Source organism: Hemitrygon akajei, chromosome 9, assembly GCF_048418815.1.
Source record: "Hemitrygon akajei chromosome 9, sHemAka1.3, whole genome shotgun sequence".
NCBI lineage: Eukaryota > Metazoa > Chordata > Chondrichthyes > Myliobatiformes > Dasyatidae > Hemitrygon > Hemitrygon akajei.
In genome coordinates this window covers 106,847,645-106,871,308 of record NC_133132.1, presented here as the reverse complement: position 1 = coordinate 106,871,308, position 23,664 = coordinate 106,847,645, and the positions used below count along the sequence as shown (strand labels likewise).

Here is a 23,664-nt window from a genome sequence, read left to right as displayed (position 1 = left end):
ATGCCTTTCAATTTCTCCAAACTAAAGGTGTAGCCATTGGCACTCACATGGGCTCCTGCTATGCCAGCCTTTCTGCTGACAGTGTGCAATAGTCCATTTTCCTGACCTACATCAGTAATATTCCACAACTTTTTCTCTGCTATATTTGACAACTGCATTGGTGTTACATCCTGCAACTATGTGAAATTTGTCGATTTCTTCAACTTCACCACCAACTTCCACCCCACCATCAAAATGACTCAGTCCATCTCCAGCACCTATATCCACTTTCTTGATCTTTCTGTGTACATATCCAGAGACAAATTATTTACCAACATTTTTATGAACTCTCAGATTCCCACAGTTACCTTGACTACACATCTTCCCACCTTGTCATTTACAAGGATGCTGTTCCCTATTTGCAGTTCTCTGCCGCAGCTGTTCTCATGATAGATAGATAGATAGATAGATAGATAGATATTTTATTGATCCCAAAGGAATGATCCCAGTGATGCAGCTTTCCATATCCAGGTCATTCTAAATATCATCTTTTATCTGAAAAACGGTCTTTCCCCTCTATTGCTATCAACACAGCCCTCCTCCATTTTCTGCACATCTGCCCGCTCTCTATCCCCCCACGCTGGCATAACAGGAAAGTGATTCCCTTCCCCTCGCCTACCAGTCTTTGCATCCAACATATCTTTTTCTGCAACTTAGGCATCTCCAGTGGGATCTCACCATCTTCCCCTCCCTTCCTGTTTTTTGCAGGGATCAATCCCTCCATGACACCCTTGCCCACTTGTTCCTCCTCACTGATTTCTCTCTTGGCATTTATCCTACAACCATGACAAATGCTAACCTGCCTCTCATCTCCTCCTTCACCACCATCCAGGGCCTAAAACAGTACTTCCAGGTGAAGCAAAGTTTTATATGTGAATTGCTTGCAATCGGTTGTTGTATCTAGTTCTCCTGGTGCAGTCTCCTCTACATCGGTGAGACCCAACAAAGAACTGGTGGTCATGGAGTTCCTTCACTCTGATTATAATAACCAGGATTTCCTTTTGGCCAGTCCTTTTAATTCTGCTGCATTTTCCCACACTGACATGTCTGTCCATGGTCTCCTCTGCTGATAGGTTGAGGCTTACAGCTTATATTCTGTCTTGGTAGTCTCCAACCAAATGGCATGAATGTGTACTTCTCTAACTTCCAGGAACCACTCCTCTCTGCTTGCATCCCATCCTGCCTCCACACTCCCCTTTCTCCTCTGTCCCTCATAAAATCATACCTTGATTTATAACTGACAGGTTAATGTGAATGTGGGCTTTAAACTATTTCAGGTCTTATCAGCCTCTGCTTAAAGGTTGTTGGAACATTCATTTGTTAGGTTCACCTGTACCCCCTGCTCATTAATGCAATTAACTAATCAGTCAATCACCTAGCAGCAACTCAATACATAAAAGCATACAGATGTGGTCAAGAGGTTCCACTGTTATTCAGATCAAATATCAGAATGGGGAAGAAATATGATCTAATTGATTTGGACTGTTGAATGATTGTTGGCACCAGATAGGGTGATTCGAGGATCTCAGAAACTAATCTCCTGGGATTTTCACTCTCACAATTCTCTAGAGTTTACAGAGAATGGTGTGAGAAGCAAAAAAAAAAACAAAACACCCAGTGAGCAGCAGTTCTGTGGGCAAAAACACCTTGTTAATGAGAGAGGTCAGAGGAGAATGGCCAGATTAGTTTAAACTGACAGGAAGGTGACAAATAAAACCTTGAAATGGATGGTTTGCAGCAGTGGAAGACCACATTGGGTTACACCCCTGTATCTAATAAAGTAGTCACTGAGTACATGTGTGTAATGTGCCATCGCAGGCAATGTCCTCATTTTGCTCAATTTCTTTTTTCTTATTCATGTTAAAGGCTGATTTTACAAAGCAAAGATACATGACATAATTGCTTTGTTGGAAGATTTATTCTTGTCACCATTAATGTATAATTCTCTTTTTTGAATGATCTTCCTAATCTCATTCTCTTCCTTCATAGCTACTGATAAAAACGTAACTGATTTTTCATAAGTATGCCAGAATAGACCTTAGTCATACGAGCAAGCAATTTAGGTTGAACAGTTTTCATTTGAGGGAAAATTAGCTACTTTAGAATAATACACTTCAATTTAAATAAAAGAAATGTACCCATGCTTTCAACGTCACTGCAATGGACAATATAATTTCAAATAGGCTCCATGTTAACCCCAGTATTTCATTATTCACTGCTTGAGCAGAGTGAGAAATGGGTTATCAAGATTATTGAACAGAGGGTGATGAAAATGCAGTATAGCTTAGGAATATTGAAAAAGAAGGTGACGAAAATATAGTATAGTTTGAAGGTTGTCAGAGCCCTGGTTCAATCATGCCCTCAGGTGCCATCTGTATGTGCTTCGGTTTCCTCCCACATCCCAAAATGCAAATGTTAGTAGGTTCGCTTTATATTAACTTGAGTGTGCAAGGGAATGGTAGAACATGAAGCAAGTTGATGCAAATCTTTCAATAGGTTTTAATATAATGTCAGAGAAATATATACAATATACATCCTGAAATACTTTTTCTTCGCAAACAGCAATGAAAACAGAGGAGTGCCTTAAAGAATAAATGACTGTTAAATGTTAATACCCCAAAGCTCCCCCCCATGCATCAGCAGCAGCAAAACAACGACCCACACCCCCAACAGCAACAAAGCAACAGCAACCCCAAAGAGCACTTGAGCATGCAGCAAAGCATCAATGAAGATACAGATTTGCAGTATCCTAAAGAATACACATTCACCCGGTAATCGGCATACCACAGACTCTCTGTCTTCCTCATAAGGGAAAAAGAGGTGTCCCCGTTTCACAGTGAGAGGGGAGACATAACAAAGCAACTCACTGATTTATGGTGTTAAAAGTTTGTTATGTCGCTTCTTCTGAGCTCAGTACCCAAAGAGCTCGGGTCTCTGGGCACACAACCAGCAGCCAGCTCGCTGCTTTCGATCCTCTTTCTCCCACGATACACCAGTTTTCTGCAGCGGCTCCGACTTCGAGTCCACTTGCCTCCAGAACCACGATATCCCGGAACCCTGAAGGCGTACTAGTCTTCTGGGCTGTGTCCTTGGCATATTGAATAGCAGCCAGATGTGAGACTCCGAAAGCGGGTCCCATATCCGCATAGAACTAAATCACCATGTAACCTCAGGTCAGGGTTTTCTAAAGAACCTTAAAAGGGAAAAATAGAGATGTTATTAAAGATAGAAGAAGAGCTGTTTCTGAAGGTGCAAGCAAAAGAGTTGGTGCTAGACGCCATCATCCTCCTAGGGAGAATTTTTTGTTTAAAACTGGTAGATAGATGACTGATGGTTGTGCTGTCTCTCACTTTCTAACTGAGTGGCACTTTCACTAAATCATAGAGCAGTACAGTACAGGACAGGCTATTCAGCCCACAATATTGTGCTAATCCTGATGTTAGCTTATACTAAATGTTCTCCTGTTTATCATCTATTTCCCTCAATTCCCTTCATATTCACGTGTCCATCTAACAACCTCTTAAACTCCTCCAACTGCCTGCTTCCAATTCTAACCCTGATAAACCACTCTCTACATAAAGGAACTTGCCCTTCACATCACCACTTTAACCTCAAAAGCCAGTCTTCTGGTACTTAACATTTCTACCTTGGGGAAAAGGTTTTGACAATTTACCCTATCTATGTCCTCATCATTTAAAAATACTCTCCCTGTGATTCCCTTGTCCATTCGTCTTTCCCCACTAATCTTCCGCCCGGCACTTACCCTCGCAAGCAGCTGAAGTACAGCACCTGCCCATTCACCTCCTTCCTGATCTCCGTTCAGGGCCCCCCAATGGTCACTCCAGGTGAGGCAACACTTCACCTGAGAACCTGCTGGGGTTGTCTATTGCATCTGGTGCTCCCGATGCTGAGACCCGTCGTAAATTGGAGAACACCTTTGTTGAACACCTTTCTCCTTCTGCCAAAAGTGGACGTTGCCAGTGGCCAAACATTTTAATTTCCATTCTCATTCGTAATCCGACATGTCAGTCATGGCCTCCTCTTGTGCCACGATGAGGCTACCTTCAGGTTGGAGGAGCAACACCTTTTATTCCATCTTGGTCGCCTCCAACCTAATGGCATGAATATCAATTTCTCCGTTCTTGTAAATGAATTTTCCTTCCCCTTCTCCTCTTCATCTATCCCCCCACTCTAGCCTCTTACTTCTTCTCTCCTGTCTATCATCTCCCCTGGGGGTCCCCTCCTCTTCCCTCTTCTCTGATAGTCCATTCTCCTCTCCTATCAGATTCCTTCCTCTTCAGCCCTTTACCTCTTCCCCCCCCCCCCCAACCCGGCTTCACCTATCACCATATAGGTGATATCTTCCTAGATAGGTTATCTTCCTTCCCTTCCCATACCTTTTTATTCTGGTGTCTTCCCTCTGCACACAATACTCCAAGGCAGTCTGACTGAAGTTTATTTGACTGCAGTATAACTTCCTCACTGTTATACTCAACTAATGAAAACCAGCATTTCCACCTTATTTACTTGTGTACCCACTTTGAATGGACATTAGTCCTGAACTCCAATTAGTGCTTTATGATTGAATAACTTTCCACATGGAATTCAGGAAATCTTCTTAACATTCCTTCTGAATGCTCCTCCTGAATGCAAGTGTTTCTGTTAGCACATCTGCGTCTTTTTATTAAGAGGCTTTACATTGCATGCTGTGTTTTAGTTCAATTGTTTCTTCCCTCAGTGTTAAATCTGTACAATTTCATTTCCTCACAAATTAATGTCCATATCCAATAGTCATGTAGGTTAAACTTATTTTGAGCAGTTAACCAAGATGACACCAGTATTTTGGTAGCGTGATCTGTTTTTAACACAGTAATTTTCTGATCCATTGATGAAATAGGGGAACAAAAACTGATAATTTGTCTACAAAGTGAAAAATGCATTTTCACAGATTTTGCATTTGTCCCCATGACAAATGTCTTTATTGAGGTATTTTAACAACCTTTATTGTTATGTCAGTTTCTCTGTGTTCAGAGAAATCCACAAAATAAGACAGTGGAGAGAAAAACACCGTGAAGTGGAACTGAGAAAATGCACACTGTCAAATGAAACACAAGTGCAATGAATCCATTTTATTACCAATAAAGAAAGCATCTTGTTTTGTGTTATAGAGACATAGTACTATAAAACTATAAAACCATAAGACTGATCATGGCTGATCCCGGATCCCACTCAACCCCATACACCTGCCTTCTCGCCATATCCTTTGATGCCCTGACTGATCAGAAAATGATCATCTTCCTCCTTAAATATGGATTTGGCCTCCACGACTGTCTGTGACAGAGCATCCCACGGATTTACTACTCTCTAGCTAAAAAAAAAATTCCTTCTTACCTCTGTTCTAATGGGTCACTCCTCAATTTTGAGGCCATACCCTCTAGTTCTCGATACCCCCACCATAGGAAACATCCTCTCCACATCTGGCCCATCTAGTCCATTCAAAATTTTGTAGTTTTCAATGAGATCCCCAAGCATTCTTCTAAATTACAGTGAGTACAAGCCCAAAGCTGCCAAACGCTCCTCACATGTTAACCCCATCATTCCCAGAATTGTCCTTGTGAACCTCCTTTAGACTCTCTTCAATGACAACACATCCTTTCTGAGCTATGGGGTTTTGGTAAAAGGAACAATAGTACAGACTTTTATCTAAATAGGGAGAAGGTTCAAACATCAGAGGTGCAAAGGGACTTAGGAGTCCTCGTACAAGACTCCCAGAAGGTTAATTTACAGATTGATTCTGTGGTAAAGAAGGCAAATGCAGTTTTAGCATTTATTTCAAGTGGAATAGAATATAAAAGCCTTTATAAGACACTGGTCAGGTCACACTTGGGGTATAGTCAACAGTTTTGGATCCCGTATCTCAGAAAGGTTGTACTGTTATTGAAGAGAGTCCAGAGCAGGTTCACAAGGACCTTCCCTTCACTTATGCACTGCAACTTTACACTTACACTCTACGACTTGTACCTACACTGACAACTGTCCTACTGTGTTTTAAGATGCTCTGCTGCTACTTAGAAGAGTTCCTATATAACCATATAACAATCACAGCATGGAAACAGGCCATTCCGACCCTCCTAGTCCGTGCCGAACTCTTAATCTCACCTAGTCCCTCCTACCCGCACTCAGCCCATAACCCTCCACTCCTTTCCTGTCCATATACCTATCCAATTTTACCTTAAATGACACAACTGAACTGGCCTCTACTACTTCTACAGGAAGCTCATTCCACACAGCTACTCATTCCTGTTGCCAAGAGTCACTTTGTCATTTCTTGTTGGTATCAGCTTATGTACAGATACTCCTGTACCTAGCATCACTTTATGTGCATAAAACAGGACTATGCATAGAAACTAATCTTATGTATATACAGCCATACTCAACATTGTTATTTGTACATTGTGTTTTCTAGGATTGCTTTAATATTCATGTTTATATTATGCTCTTTATACTCATTGTGTTTTTATGCTGCATCAGATCTGTATTAACAATCATTTTGTTCTTCTTTATAGTTGTGTGGAAGAATGACAATAAGCAATCTTGAATGTTAATAATGTAACCATATTTTGTCTGTTTGTTTTACAGCTCCTTGTGGACTTAACATAACGTCTCGGAATGGCACCATCTACTCTCCTGGGTTTCCAAATGAGTACCCCAATTCAAAGGACTGTAGCTGGCTTATTACTGTGCCTTCAGGACATGGGATTTATATCAACTTCACTCTGCTGCAGACAGAACCAGTCAATGACTATATTGCAGTCTGGTATGACCATTCCCTTTTTAATTAAGAACACGATTATTTGTGGAACATAGTTCATTAAAAAAAACCTTTAATGCTAAGAGAGTATTTTGTTGAATTAATATAGAATTAATAATTATAAGGCTTATTGACCCTTCCTTTTCAGTTTTGATGATGGGTCTTGGCCTGAAGATACATGACAATAATTACTCTCCTTTGCTGTTGCCTGACCTGCTGAGTTCCTCTAGCATTTTGTGTTTATTGCTCTGGATTTCCAGCATCTACAGATTCTCCCGTGCTACCAATGATAAAACTTTATTTATTTACTTAGAGTTCCAGTGCTATCAGGTCCTTCTGGCCCAATGTGCCGCACTTCCCTGCAACCCTCCTATTTAACACTAGTCTTTGGACTGTGTGAGGAAACTGAAACATCCACAGGAAAGCCTCTGGGAGAACATATAGACTCCACACAGTCATCTGTGGAATACCCTGAGCTGTTGTAATAATGTGGTGCAAACTGCTATGCTGCCACGGTGTTTAATATTCTGCAAGGGAGGACTGTTGTTGAGATGCTGTAGTATTGTTCTAAATAGATGTCCTTCAATCTTGAAGACGTGCCCTCTTGTCTTAGAATACCCTACCATTGGAAATAGCTTTGCCATATCTACTCTGTTCAGGCTTCTTAACGTTCAGAATGTTTCTATGAGATCCCCTCTCATTCTCCTGAATCCTGGGGAATACCACGCAAAGGCTGCCAGATGTTCCTCATATGGTAACCCTCTCATTCCTGGAATCATCCTCGTGAATCTTCTCTGAACCCTCTCCAATGTCAGTATATTCTTTCTAAAATAAGAAGCCCAAAACGACACACAATATTCCAAGTGTGGTCTCACGAGTGCCTTATAGAGCCTCAACATCACATCCCTGCTCTTATATTCTATACCTCTAGAAATGGATGCCAATATTGTATTTGCCTTCTTCACCACTGATTCAAACTGGAGGTTAACTTTTAGGGTATCTTGCACAGGGACTCCCAAGTCCTTTTGCATCTCTGCATTTTGAATGCTCTCCCCATCTAACTCATAGTCTGCCCATTTATTTCTTCCACCAAAGTGCAAGACCATACACTTTCCAACATTGTATTTCATTTGCCACTTCTTTGCCCATTCCCCTAAGCTATCTTAGTCTCTTTGTTTCCTCACCACTATTGCTCCTCCACCTACCTTTGTATCATCGACAAATCCATTAATACCATACTCCAAACGATTAACATACATCATAAAAAGCAGCGATCCCAACACTGACCTGTGGAACTCCACTGGTAACTGTCAGCCAGCCAGACTAAGATCCTTTTATTCCCACTCTCTGTTTTCTGCCGATCAGCTAATGCTCCACCCATGATAATAACTTCCCTGTAATTCCATGGGCGCTTATCTTGCTAAGCAGCTTCATGAGTGGCACCTTGTCAGAAGCCCTCTGAAAATCCAAATACACCACATCTGCTACATCTCCTTTGTCTACTCTGCTTGTCCTTTCCTCAAAAAATTGTATTAGGTTTGTCAGGCAGGATTTTCCTTTCAAGAAACCATGCTGGCTTTGGCCTGTCTTGTCATGTGTCTCCAGGTACTCTGTAATCTCATCCCTAACAATCGATTCCAACAACATCCCAATCACTGATGTCTGGCTAACAGGTCTATAGTTTCTTTTTTGCTGCCTCCCACCCTTCTTAAACTGCGGAGTAACATTTGTAATTTTCCAGTCATCTGGTACAATGCCAGAATCTATCGATTCTAGAAAGATCATTGTTAATGCCACCGCAATCTCTCCAGCTACTTCTTTCAGAACCTGAAGGTGCATTCTATCAGGTCCAGAAGACTTATCCATCCTCAGACCATTAAGTTTCCTGAGCACCTTCTCAGTCGTAATTTTCACTGCATGTACTTCACTTCCCTGACACTCTTGAATGTTCGATATACTGCAGATGTTTTTCACTGTGAAGACTGATACAAATATGCATTTAGTTCCTCTGCCATTTCTCTATCTCTCATTACAATATCTCTAGCGTCATTTTCTATTGGCCCTATATATACCCGCGACTCTTTTTTACCCTTTATATACTTTAAAAAGTTTTTAGAATCTTCCTTGATATTAGTCGCCAGCTTCCTCTCATAATTCATCTTTTCATTCCCAATGACCATCTTAGTTTCCTTCTGCAATGTTTTACAAGCGTCCCAATTGTCTGTCTTCCCAATAGCTTTAGCTTCCTTGTATGCCCTCTCTTTTGCTTTTACTTTGGCTCTGATTTCACTTGTCAGCCACGGTATTGTCCTTCTTCCATTCGAAAATTTCTTCTTATTGGAATATATCTGTCTTGCACTTCCCTCGTTTTTCATAGAAACTCCAGCCATTGCTGCTCTGCTGTCCTTCCTGCTTGTGTTCATTTCCAGTCAACTTTGGCTAGTTCCCTTCTCATGCCATAGTAATTTCCTTTATTGCACTGAAATACGGACACATTGGATTTTAGTTTCCCCTTCTCAAATTTCAAAATGAACTCGATCATATTGTGATCACTGTTCCCCAAGATTTCCTTAACCTTAAGCTCTCTTATCACCTCCAGATCATTGCACAACATCCAATCCAGCACAGCCGATCCCCTCATGGTTCAACAAAAATCCATCCCTTAGACACTCTACAAATTCTCTTTTGAGGTCCAGTATTGACTTGGTTTTCCCAATTCAATTTCATGTTAATATCCCCAATGATTATCATGACATTGCCGTTCTGACACGCCTTTTCTATCTCTTGTTGTAATTTGTAATCCACATCCTGGCTGCTGTTTGGAGGCCTATATACAACTGCCATTAGGGTCTTTTTACCCATGTCATTTCTTAACTCAACCCACAGACACTCTACACCTGCCGATCCTTTCTAATCCTGTCATCCCTTTCTAATGATTTAATATTATTTCTTATAAACAGGGCCACATCACCCCTTCTGACTACTAACCTATCATTCCGATACACTGTATATCCTTGACATTCAGCTCCCAATGACAGCCATCCTTTAGTCAAGTTTCAGAGATGGCCACAATGTCATACTTGCCAATCTGTAGCTGAATTTCAAGACTGTTCTTTTTATTTCTTATGCTACGTGCATTCAAATATAACACTTTCAGTCCGGTATTTGTTGCTTTCTGTTTTAATTGCACCATGCCTCTATTGCCCTGCAATTCATCCCACTGGCTCTGATTATGCCTCATCTCCTGCCTTTCTATCATCCCTGTTGCACGCTATCTTTGATTTATTTCTGTTTTCCCTTCCTCAGCCCTATCACTCTGGCCCCCGTCCCCCTGCCAAATTTGTTTAAATCCTCCCTAATAACTATTAAACCTGTCTGCTAGGATATTGGATCCTTTTGGGTTCAGGTGTAAACTGTCCTTTTTGTACCAGTCGTACATCCCCCAAAAGAGACCCCAATGATCCAGGATTCTGAAGTCCTGCCCCCTACATCAGTCCTTCAGCCACACATTAATATGCCTGATCATGTTATTCCTGCGCTCGTTAGCACATGGCACAGGCAGCAATCCTGAGATTACTACCCTGGAGGTCCTGTTTTTCAGCTTCCTACCTAACTGCCTAAATTATCTCTTAAGGGCCTCCTCCCTTTTTCTACCTATGTCATTGGTACCACTGTATACCAAGATTTCTGGCTGTTCACCCTCTCCCTTCAGAATACTTCTGCACCCAATCTGAGATATCCCGGACCCTGGCACCTGGGAGGCAACACACCATGTGGGTATCTCTATCAGGCTGACAAAACCTCCTGTCTGTTCCCCTCACTATGGAATCCCCTCTGACTACCACATTCCTCATCTTCCTCTTTCCCTTCTGCACCACGGAACCAGGATCAGTGCCAGAGAGCCGATCACCATGGTCGTTCTCTGTCAGGTCATCCCCCTCAACAGCATCCAAAATGAGATAATGATTACTGAGGGGGAAGGTCACAGGGGTGTTCTCTACTATCTGAGCTGTTCACTGATATCCCTTCCCTGATAGTCACCCACTTATCTAACTCCTGCAGCCTCAAGGTGACAAACTCCCTGTAGCTCCTATCTATTTCCTGCTCACTTTCCCTAATAAGTTGTAGGTCATCAAGCCACAGCTCCAGATCCCTAAAATGGTCTTTCAGGAACTGCATCTTGGTGCACCTGGTGCTGATGTGGCCATCTGGGAGACCAGAAGATTCCCAGGATTCCCACATCTGACACCCAGAGCAAATTACTAACCTGCAGACATGCTCTCTCTTCCTCAAAAAATGCAAGGGAAAAAGAATGAAGTCCACTTACCCACTTATCTCGCCAAAGCCCGATCGAGCCCAAGCCCTACCACTCTGACTCAGACCATTCAAACGATGATCGCTCCTTTGATGACCACTCCACTAGGCAGTCCCCCATTTATGCTGAATCTTTCCCTGCTCTACAACACATGATTTGTGCATTGGTTATAGCTGAGTTCCCTCAAAGCTCTCCCTTTTAAACTTATTTCCAGATCTGTGCGCCGCCTCCTTTGTCGTAGCTCTCTGAAACACGATTAGTGTGCCAGTTATAGCCGGCTTCCTGTGAAGCTCTCCCTTTTAAACTTCACTCCCAAACCTGTGCGCTGCCTCTTCTGTCATAGCTCTCCAACTCATGATTTATGCGCCAATTATGTATGATGGCAAGATATTTCACTATTTTTCTGGAATAATAGAATCATTTTACTCTGTTCTTCCATCATAATCCCATAAATCCCAACATTTGAATGCCTGCTTTTGAGAATTTTAATTGCTTTACTATTCTTTTACACCATGTTCATACAGATCAATTCTTTACACAATGCATTGAGGGAAAAACAACAATGCAGGATATAATTTCTTTACAGAGAAAGTTCACTGCAGGCAGACAATAAGGTGCGAGGTCATAACAAGATAGATTGTGAGGTCAAGAGTCCACGTTATTGTTTTACAGAGCCATTCAAGAGTCTTATAACAGCGAGGTAGAAGCTATTATTAAGCTTGGTGGTTTGGGCTTTCAGGCTTTTGTACCTTCTACCTGAAAGGAGAGGCGAGAAGACAGAATGTCTGGAATGGGTGGGGTCTTTGATTATGTTGGCTGCTTTACTGAAGAAGTGAGAAGAGTAGACAGAGTCCATAGAGAGGAGATTGGTTTCTGTGAAGTGCTGAGCTGTGTCCATATCTCTTTCCATTTGTTGTAGTCACTGGCAGAGCAGTTGCCACACCAATCCATGATGTACAGGGTATTTGGATAGCACGCTGTCTATGGTGCAACAATAAAAATTGTTGTGTCAATGGGAACATGCCAAATTTCTTTATCCTCCTGAGGAGGTAGCGATACCAGTGAACTTTTTTGGCTGTGGGTCTACATGGTTGGACCAGAGCAGGTCCCTTCACTTCCTTGAAGTCAATGACAAGCTCTTAGATTTTGCTGGCATTAACCAAGAAGTTTTTGTCTTGACACCATTACACTAGGCTTCCTATGCCCATCCTGTACTCTGACACATTATTATTTGAGATTTGTCACACTTAGTGATTTCACCTGCAAACTTGTCAATAGAATTAGAGCAGAATCTGGCCATGTACATGTCGTCCAGTTTGGAAAGCTGAGCTCTGTACCATTATTATCTATTTATTCATTAGGATCTGGGTGTCACTGGCAGGATCAATGTTTATTGCCTTTCTCTGATAACCATTGCAAAGCCACTTGGCAGGTCTACCACAATAGAGCTGGGTAGGGTATTTAAAGATCTAGATCCAGTAAACAAAGTGGGTCTTTGAGCATCTTGGAAGTAATGTGCATGTGGTGGTTTTGCTATGTGCCAGATGGTGCAGATCAGTGGTTTGGGAAGAGCTGTAGAAATAGCCTGGGTAAGTATTAACTGCATGTATTAACAATGCTTAATGTATGACATAGAACATTGGAGCACAGTCCAAGCCCTTTGACCCACAATGTTGTGCCTGCATTTTAACCTACTCTAAGGTCAATCCAAACCTTCGCTTCCACATAGTCCTCCTTTTTTTCTGTTGTTCATGTGTCTATCTCAGTGTCTGTAATGTACCTGCATCTCCCAGCACCCCTGGCAGCATATTCTACACACCCACCTGGTTTTATCCAATCTCATAAAACACAGAGCAGTACTGCACAGTACAGACCCTTTGTCCCAATATGTTGTACTGACTCTTTCACCTACTGTAGATTCAATCTAACCTTTCCCTATCACCTAGCCCTACATTTTTTCTATCATCCATGTGCCTATCTAGGAGTTTCTTCAATGTCCCTGATGTATCTGCCTCTACCACCACTCTGGCAGGGCATTCTGTGCACCCACCGGTCTCTGTGTAAAAAACCTATCTCTGACATCACCCTATACTTTCCTCCAATCACATTAAAATTATGCCCTCCATGTCATCCACTTCTGCCCTGGATAAATGTCTCTGGCTGTCCCCTCTGTCTATGCCTCTCATCTTAAACTCCTCTCATCCTCCTTCACTCCAATAAGATACTTAAAAGGTATTTGGACAGGTACATGAATGCCAAAGGTTTAAAAGGTTATGGATCGAACACAGGCAAATGAGATGAGCTTAAATGGGAATCTTGATCAGTATGGACCAGTTGGGCTGAAGAGCCTGATTCCATACTGTATGACCAGAGATGCCTTTTGGAGATGTTTCACACAGCAGGCAGGGTACACTTTTATTTCTCTACCTAATGTTGCTAGCCAATGCATTTAAAAGCTGAAACTATGGTATATGTGTGTTTTATGTCCACTAGTTAATCCTTCTTTATTATTCTGTGATCAAAATTAGCCAACATACACAAAATGCTGGTGGAACACAGCAGGCCAGGCAGCATCTATAAGGGGAAGCACTGTCGACGTTTTAGGCCAAGACCCTTCGTCGATAGTGCTTCTCCCTATAGATGCTGTCTGGCCTGCTTTGTTCCACCAGCATTTTGTGAGTGTTGTTGTTTGAATTTCCAGCATCTGCAGATTTCCTCATGTTTGCGCTATAAAAATTAGCCATTTGTTTTTATTTGCAACGTCCAACCGAAACATCTCAATGGAAGTATTATTACTAAATACTCTCACCAGCCACTTTATTAGGTACCTCCTGCAGCCTATCCACTTCAAGATACAACATGTTATGTGTACAACTGTTGTAACACATGGTAATTTGAGTTATTTACGCCTTCCTGTCAACTTGAACCAGTCTGACCATTCTCCTCTGACCTCTTTCACTAACAAGGCATTTTCACCCACAGAAATGCTACTCACTTTTTTGTTTTTCACACCATTTTCCTTAAACTCTAGAAAGAGCTGTGCATGAAAATCCAGGAGATCAGCAGATTCTGAGACAGTCAAACCACCCTGTTTGACAGCAGTAATCATTCCATGATCAAAGTCACTTAGATCACATTTCTTCCCCATTCTGATATTTGATCTGAATAACAGCTAAACCTCTTGACCACATCTCCATGCTTTTATGCATTGTGTTGCTGCCACATTTTTTATCTATTCGTTTACAGCCAATGCTTTTCTTTTTCTGTTAGCATACAGTTGGTTTCAAGGCTAAGCAAGGCCTAGTTCCAAGTGAATTTAGGAAATTAGATTTAATTTCTTTTCAGGTAGCAACTGGTTATTATCATGAGGTTTTAATTCCAAATGCCCTAGAGTTTAGGAAAATGATTTGATAGACATATAGAAAGTTATGAGATATATAGTTAGGTTAAACACAAGCAGGCTTTTCCCACTGAAGTTGTATGAAACTAGATCAAGAAATCATAGGTTGAGGATGAAAGGTAAAATATTTAAGGGAACCTGAAGGGGAAGTTTTTCACTCGGAGGGTTCTGAGAGTGTGAAACAAGCTGCCTGCAGAAGTGGTGGTTGCTGGTTTGATTTCAAAGTTTGAGAGAAATTTTGATAGTTTTGTGGATTGGAGGAATATGGAGGGTTGTGATTTGGGAGCACATCAATGGAATCTAACTTAATAACAGCTTGACACAGACTTGATGGGTTGAATATGATGTAGTGTTCTGTGACTTTATCACTATGGCTAATTAATTTACCAAGATGCATATATTCTAGCACCCATTGGGATGTAGATATAGACAAGGGAAAATGAGAATAAATCTCTTCCATTTATTATGCTATTACATAGAGGTTTGCTAAAGTTTAATTTGCTCAATAGAGACATGTAATTGCACTGGCAGAGACATCTCATCCATGGTGAAGTGATGGTTTGCAAAAATGTTTAAAATAAATTATAGGTTGTGTTTCTTTTGACAATTCTGTGTCTTGTACAGTTTCAACAGTATAATTGGTTATAGTAATTGATCTGATGGTGGTGAAAGTGGTGGATATAGATTTGATTTCAACATTTAGGAGAAATTTGGATAGGTACGTGGACGGGAGTGGTACGGAGGGCTATGTTCTGGGTCCAGGTCCACTGAACTAGGCTTATAAGTATTTTAGCATAGACTGGATGGACCAAAGGGCCTGTTTCTGTGTTGTTGTGTTCTATGACTCTATAACTTCAACTTTAGATCTGTATTTAAGTACGAGTAGGCTTGCATGATCCTGCATCAACTCATTTGATTGCATTGTAGAGAAGATGCATACCTATTGCATAAATCCCCGTGTGCATTTTCCAACAATTTCAGGGAACTTTGATGCATAACTTGAGAAGTCAAAAACAGTCTCAAGCTTATGTTATTCACAAGAGCAACTGTTGAAATAAAGCCAGAAAAAAAAAGGTGGTAATGTTCAGCAGGCCATACAACACCTGGGAGGCTTGAGCAGATGTCACTCACTGCAGAACATAGAGCACTTGGCATATTCCTGGAGCAATGTAACTGCATGACTCATCCAGTTAACTTAGCGGTAAATGGTGACTCCTGAGAGCATGGCTGATGGAGTATGAGAGAAAGGAAGATTATTGGTCTCTGTATTGTTCAAAAAGTGAGACAAACTCAAAGGAAGCGAGGAGGAGAGGGAGGGGGAAGAGGAGGGAGGGAGGGACTAATTCTAAAACTGATAAGTTAATGGTAACTTTCCAATCAGCGAGTTTTTTTGTTTTGTTAGTCTCTCCTGTCACTGTGTGACACTTCTCTTCCCCTTTATTGAGGAAGGGTAAGCCTGTGGCATATCAAATTGTCAGGTGAATGATCAGTTTTTGTTGTACTGCAGATCGTGGTCTCTCTTGAGGGCTTTGCTATTACTTACCTGGTGGGCGGTGGGTGCTGATGCTTTTTGCTGAGGTAATTGGGGAGGGGAGGGTTGCTGCTTTCTGCTGCTTCTGTGTGGGAGGAGGAGTAGGGGAGGCTTTGGGGTTCTAACATTTTTACTGTCACTCATACTTTGGGGTTACCTTCTGTTTTCATGGGTGTCTCTGAAGAGCAAGAATTTCAGATAGTATTTGAAACTATTGAACTATTCCAAGAGATTCTGCACATACTAGAAATCCAGAATAAATCATATCAAATTCTAGAGGAGCACAATAAGTCAGGCAGCATTCCTCTCAGCTCCATTCTCTAGCCTTCTCTAAGAAAGTCAGCTTGCCAGTCTAATTGTCTGAGTGCTCCCAAGGGGAAGCAGCTTCCTCTGGAAGATTTTCACCAAAATATTAATGCTGATATTTATGACATATGAACAAGGAACTTTATATATCATGTTAGAATTGTCTCTCTGAGGACAGAACAGAGGAAGCATTCAAGTTTAACAAAGGGCATTAAAACATATTTTGAAGACGTCTCCCAGGAATCCATGACATCACATCACTTGTTTGCCAATATAAGTCATTGCTTTAACCAGCAGTAGGTTTTAAACATTGTTGTCATTCATGAGTTGGAGGTGGGGGAACAGATGGCAGAGATGAAGTGGTGTGGTTGCAGACACACCCAACCCTGAGACACTAGACAAGGTAATTTGTTTCCAAACAATTGATTTATTGATCATTATAGAATGTCTCTCTGGCACTTCCCGCTCCCTCCCTCTCCCTTCCGCTTCACCCAACCATGATTCTTCTCTCCCTGCCCCGTTCTCACTCTCATTCCACAATCGAAACCCACTCACATATGTCATGAAATTTGTGTTTTTTTTTTGTGGCAGCACTGGAGTGCAATACATAAAATTACTATGGTACTATGCAAAGGTCTTTTTCACTCTAGTTACATATATGTGCCTAAGACTTTTGCACAGCACTGTTTATGACATGAATTTTGTTGCTTTTGGCAGCAGTACAATAACATAAAACTACTAAAAATTACAAAAATAAATGAATAGTGGAATAAAACAAGAAGTGTTCATGGACCATTCAGAAATCTGATCACAGAGGGGAAGAAGTTGCCCCTTAATCAATAAGCAACACACACAAGATGCTGGAAGAATTCAACAGGTCAGGACAGTTCAGGGTCTCCGCCCAAAATGCCAACAGTTTATTCCTCTCCATAAGTGCTGCCTGATCTGATGAACTCCTTCAGCATTTTGTGTGTTTTTCAATAATGAGGTGGTGTCAATAATGTCAGCAGAACTCACTGCACTAACACTGAATCAGAAGCTCGACAATTTCCTCCTTCAATATTGAAATGCAGCACATTCCACCAGCCAGACTGGGTTGTGCTTTGCGTTTACGCTTGGATCTCCTCAAACTCAATCTCGGAAGGAGTATGCAGAACCAACAGCTGAGACATATTGAGGACTCCACAACAAGGAAGTTTGATGTTTCACTCCTGGACAAGCAGTCCTGGTGAGAGACTACAGAGATGATCAAAAGTGGGTACTTGGAAAGATTAAGGATAGAACTGGTCCACCCTCCTACACAGTGGAGATTACGATTGATGTCATCTGGAGATGGCACATAGAGCTATTGAGGAGAGCGGAGTCTATTGTTAATGAGGAAAGGATTATTCTGGCTTTAATTTTCCACATCCTTTCTATCTGCTCTTTCAAGCCCTGGTGTTTCTCTAGCTTCTCATATGTGTTCTTCCTGATGTTACTGCCATATGGGATTGCTTCATCTATTGCAATCGCTTTCTTCTGTTCCTTATTCAGTGTCACCATGTCTGCCTGGTTGGCAATCTTTATTCCTTTATTCTGGAGGGTGTGCAGTCGTTTGATGTTGGACTTTGGATGGAATCCTTCATGTATTGTTAGTAGTTTCCAAGTCTTTTAGTCAGTGCCTTCCATTTCATTCCTTGGCCAGCACATTATTGAGGTTGGGTGTCTGATGACTGGTAGGGCAAATGGGTTGATGGCTTTGATCTTGTTCTTCCCATTTAGCTGCCTTTTTAGGATCTGTCTCACTCTTTCTAGGTACTTGGATGTTTCAGCCTTCCTTGTGTACTTATCATGTCTTCCATGTCCCTGCAGGATTCCCAGGTATTTGGAGTTGTCCTAGCATGCAGCCTTCAGGTAGCTCAACTACTTCAGTCTTGATGAGTTTGCCTCTTTTCACTACCATCCAGCTGTACTTTTCCAGTCCAAATGACATTCCGATATCTCTGCTGTACACCCTTATCGGCTGAATTAGTGAGTCAATGTCTCATTCATTTTGGCATACAGCTTAATGTCATCCATGTACAGGAGGTGACTGATGGTCACTCTACCCATATCCTCTCCTTGAGATGATTTGGCTAAGGGGGTTCAAGCCTATGCACAAAAGCAGTGGGGATAGTTCATCACCCTGGTATATTCCACATCTGACGTATGCTTTCTAGTAGTTAATCCAGGTTGTATTAAGTTTAGTTTGCCTGGTCTTGGAGTCTCGCATCACACACAAAATGTTGGAGGAATTCAGCAAGCCAGGCAGCATCTATGTTAAAGTAAAGTCGACATTTTGGGCTGAAACTCTTCAGTAGGACTGGAAAGAAACCTTGACTGTACTTTTTTTTTCCCCCATGGATGCTACCTGCTGAGTTCCTCCAGCATTTTGTGTGTGTTGCTCAGATTTCCAGTATCTGCAAATGTTCTCTTGTTTGGAGTCTGGCATGACTGTTTTATTGCCAGTAGTTGGTGCTTGGTGCCTCGCGTTCCATTACCAGTCCCCCTCTGAGCAAGGGTTAGGAATTTACACACAGAGATTTGGAGGCCAACACCAAGAACCGTGCGGACTCAGTGGTGCGGGGATCTGGGGTGCAGGTTCCAGCCGTGGCAGCCAGGTAGGTGTCTTGGGCTGGACACTTCATGCTTATGCTACATCCTCCCACAAAATCCTCCAATTGACAGTGGTAAGAGCACGAAGAGTCATGCCAGCTTGCCCGTCACCCAGATTAACAAGGTCTGAATCAATGGTTGGGGAACCAGGACCTTCTGGCTTGCAGTTGGCTACTGGAACAAACCATAAGTAGGTAAGTCTGGACAATATGGAATTAATGGAATGTTACTTTAACTGCAACCTACGTGAAAGAGGATACATCAAGCTCATGTGAGGACTCTGACAACAATAAGACTGCTATCCATATTAACAGAAAAACAACTGGTTACCCAGCGATCAAGCATTGTCAACATATAACTTTCTGTCTATCTATATATATAGCATACATCATCATGCCATCATGTCATAAGTGCACCACTCGCTAAAAGTGAAAACAAAACAAATGTACACGAGTTATCCCAGCTTCAAGTTTTTCTTTCAATTAATTTCATGTTTTGGAGTTACAAAACATAACAGCAGTAATGCAAAGGATGGTGAAGATCCTTCCTGATGGATGCTGCCTGTTTAAAAGCATGATTGTTACATGGTGACACTGTTATTGAACCTGGCGGTGTGGGAACTAAGGTATCTCCTGCCTGATGGTAGTAGCAAGAATAGAATGTATCCTGGAGCTTTGCGTACAGTTTTGGCCATCCTATTACTGTAAATGTCATTAAGCTGGAAGAAGTGGAAAGAAGATCTATGAGAAGTTTGTCAGGATTCAGAGGGTGGTCCAAGCAGGTGAAACAAGATGGCAGAGGAAGTGGTTGAGGCAGGTGCAATAATATTTAAAAGACACCTAGACAGCTACACAAATGGAAGGGTTTTGATGGACATAGACTAAAAGTGGGCAAAAGGATTTGTTTTGATGGGGAATCTTGATTGCTGTGGACCATTTAGGCTGAAGGACCTATTTTCATCCAGTTTGTACCCTTCCTTCCTTCCTTCCCCCCCCCCCCCCTCACTCTCTCTCTTGCTCTCTCCCCCTCCCTCCCCCTCTCTCTCCCCCTCCCTCCCTCTCCCCCCCACTCTCTCTAACTCCCTCTACATGACTATTTCCTTGCCATTTGACTGTTCCCAAGAACTTCACAAGAGAGTTCAATGACCTGACTTTGACATGAAGATAATGCTTCAATTGAATCAACCCGGACATGAAGGTAGAGCCTCAGTTTGTGACTAATTATTGACCTACTTTATAAATGCAATCGAGGAACTAGCTCTCCCCAGGTGGTCAACCAGAGCTGGAGGCAAAAAATCTCCAGCAAAAATCCCAAGCCCTGTAGTTTAGTGATGCCTCTGGTAATTGGCGTCATTATATGAAATCTTGTTCTGTATTGGTAGCCATAGTGATTCTGAGGAGAATTAGTGATTTGATTTGTTTCCTTGTGAGTGTCATATATGTGCCTTTTTATTTAAAATGAAAATGATGATCAGAACCTGTTTAAAAAAGTTAAAATTTAGTCGCATTATTACCTTAAATGGCAAGTTTTCATGCTTTTATGTGAACATTTCAGGTTTTATACTCTCTTATATTTCAGAAATACTGTAAAATAATACATCTCTTTTGAGATGATAAAAAAAGGATATGTGATTTTACAGCTGGATTTGATGTATGTTGTTCCACATGGTTCAGGAACGATATGTTACATCATTAAATTTCTGCAAACATGGCTGAATGGATGATGGACGTGGATCAATGAATAAACACCATGCTTTTGTCTGCTTTGAGCAGATTTGTTTCATCTTGCCGCCTCCAGTTTTTGTAATCAGAAGTCACAGTCGGCCATTTACTCGTTCACTAACTTTCAGACACACTTGTCTTCTTTCATTATACAGGGATGGACCTGACCAGTCTGCTCCACAGTTAGGAGTCTTCAGTGGTAACACAGCCCTGGAATCTGCGTACAGCACCACCAATCAGGTCCTTATCAAGTTTCACAGTGACTTCTCTGGAGGGGGATTCTTTGTCCTCAATTTTCACGGTTAGTTTCCTTCGGCAACAGATGTTAATGAATTATGAAGAAGCTTTGAACACTGTTTATATTAGACTACCTGAATGGTTATTTAACTTGAGGCATGCTCCAGTTAACTTTGCTATCGTCCCTTTAATATTTTATATTCTGTTTGAGTTAATGGTACATAAGCAGATGTTATTTAACATTTAATTGATACTGTATTGTGATGTATCATTTTTGTCATGAGTAATTATTGAAATTCAAGTTCAATTTTACATGTCATTCAACCATACATATGTATACAATAAAACAAAACAACTTTCCTCTGTAGCGAAGGTACAAAACACAATGCATACAGTCGTTTGTTGCATATAGCACATATGGTCACGTTAGCACATACAGTTACAAAAAAAAATACCCCAAGTACCTGATTTTAGAATGAGAGGGGAAATATTTAAAGGAGACCTGAGGATGGCTATTTCATGCAGAGGCTGGTGAGTATACTGATCAAATGGTTGAGGCTGGTACAATACTTTCACTTCAGAAGCACTTGGATAGGTACATGGAAGGGTGGGACATTAAGCGATAAGGGCCAAATACAGGAGATTGAGCAACACACACAAAATGCTGAAGGAACTCAGCAGGTCAGGCAGCATCTATGCAGGGGTATTAACAATTGATGTTTCGGGCTGATGAGGGGTCCTGAGGAAGCACCAAAATTATCAAAAGTTTACTTTCCTCCATAGACGCAGACTGACCTGCTGAGTTCCTCCATCATTTTGTATGTGTTGACCAATAAGATTAATTGTCTGTTTAGGCAGTAAAGAAATATAATGGCATCTACAAAAAAAACTATACCTAAACAAAGACTGACAAAAAAGAGGACAAACTGTGCACATAATAAATAAACACAATATATGTACATACAGTGTCTATTATATGCCTCTGCATGTTAATGCAAATGTCTAATCAGCCAATTATGTGGTAACAGCTCAATGTATAAAAAGCCTGCAGACATAGTCAAGAAGTTCAGTTGTTCAGACCAAACATCAGAATGGGGAAGACATTTGATCTAAGTGACTTTGACCATGGGAAGATTTTTGGTGCTAGACAGGGTAGTTTGAGTGTCTCAGAAACTGCTGATCTGAGATTTTCATGCACAGCAGTGTCTAGAGTTTACCGAGAATTGTGCAATAGTCAGAAAATATTTAATGAGTGGCAGTTCTATGGGTTACAATGCTTTGTTAATGAGAGTGATCAAAGGAGAATGCCAGACTGGTTCAAGCTGACAGGAAGGTGACGGTATCTCAAATAACCACCTGTTACAGCAGTGGTGTGCAGAAGAGCATCACTGAATGCATAAAACGTTGAACTTTGAAGTTGATAGGCCACAGCAGCAGAAGACCACGGACATATACACAGTGGCTATGTTATTAGATACAGGAGGCCACAGAGTATTTACTTGCATCAGAAGTATATATACTGTATTCTTGAGTGATTATCTTAGTCAAATGATCAATTCAAATTGCATTTGTTTTCCAGCCTACTGGCTCAAGAAGTGTCAACCTCCCCCAGTCATTCCTCTGGCCACTGTGTATTCTGAGGATGAAGACTATGAAGTAGGCAAGTACAAGTATTATTGATTAACTTATCGTAGTAGCATAGAGTCATATAACACTATAACACAAAAACAGGCACTTTGGTTCATATAGTCTTTGCCAAACTATTAATCTGCCTAGTCCCATCGACCAGCACCTGAACCATAGGCCCCATATTCCTCCGGTCCATGTACTGATCTGAATTTCTTTTCAACGTTGAAATAAAACTATCATTCACCATATCCCCTGGCAGTTTGTTCCACATGCTCAGCACCCTCTAAGTGAAAAAGTTCTCCTTCAGATTTCCCTTAAATACTTCACCTTTCAACTTTAATTTCTGATCTCTAATTCTAGTCTCATCCAACCACAGTGGAAAAAGCTTGCTTACACATACCCTATCGATATCCCTCATAAATTTGTATACCTCTATCAAACTTGATGGGCCAAATTCTGTTCTTTATGGTCTAAATTTCCCCTCATTCAAATCTCCTGTGATTTTCCTATGCTCATGAGAATTAAGTCCTAAGATCAAATATATTATGTAGATATTTATCATGTCCCAAATCATGCTTACTCTGTGACATTTTAACTTATTTTGAACCTTGCTGTTTTTCTTCACCTCTATACTGTATTGGTTTTGTTTTTCAATCTCACCCAAAACTGAAAAGTAAAATCAAAGTCAAGTTTAGTTCTGTAAACACAAGTATACAGACTATAGAACAGAAAAGTATAGTGCAGCCAAAATGATAGCAAAAGAAAGCGAAGTATAATCACAAACTCAAGAGATTCTGTTGATGCTGGAAATCCAGAGCAACAGACATAAAATGCTGGAGGAACTCAGCAGGTCAGGCACCACCATGGAAAGGAATAAACAATACATATCTTGGGCCAAGATCCTTCATCAAGACTCTTCACAGACCCTCTTGAGGGAAGGGTCTGTTTATTTCTTTCCATAAGTGATGCCTGAGTTCCTCCTGCATTTTGTGTGTATAGTCGAAAATATTAAAAACTCAAAGTAATTTATTATCAAATAAA

General features: G+C 41.2%; 1 protein-coding gene across 1 annotated transcript in view; it reads left to right on the top strand.

Annotated features, from left to right (window-relative positions):
• The window catches only part of LOC140733433 (CUB and sushi domain-containing protein 1-like), a 2,013,313-nt gene that overhangs the window by 1,783,226 nt on the left and 206,423 nt on the right, over positions 1-23,664 (top strand). Inside the window, exons 43-45 of the mRNA XM_073056756.1 lie at positions 6,679-6,856; positions 20,913-21,058; positions 22,574-22,654. Of these exons, the coding sequence (XP_072912857.1) occupies positions 6,679-6,856; positions 20,913-21,058; positions 22,574-22,654 (405 nt within the window). The remainder of the gene's footprint in view (positions 1-6,678; positions 6,857-20,912; positions 21,059-22,573; positions 22,655-23,664) is intronic.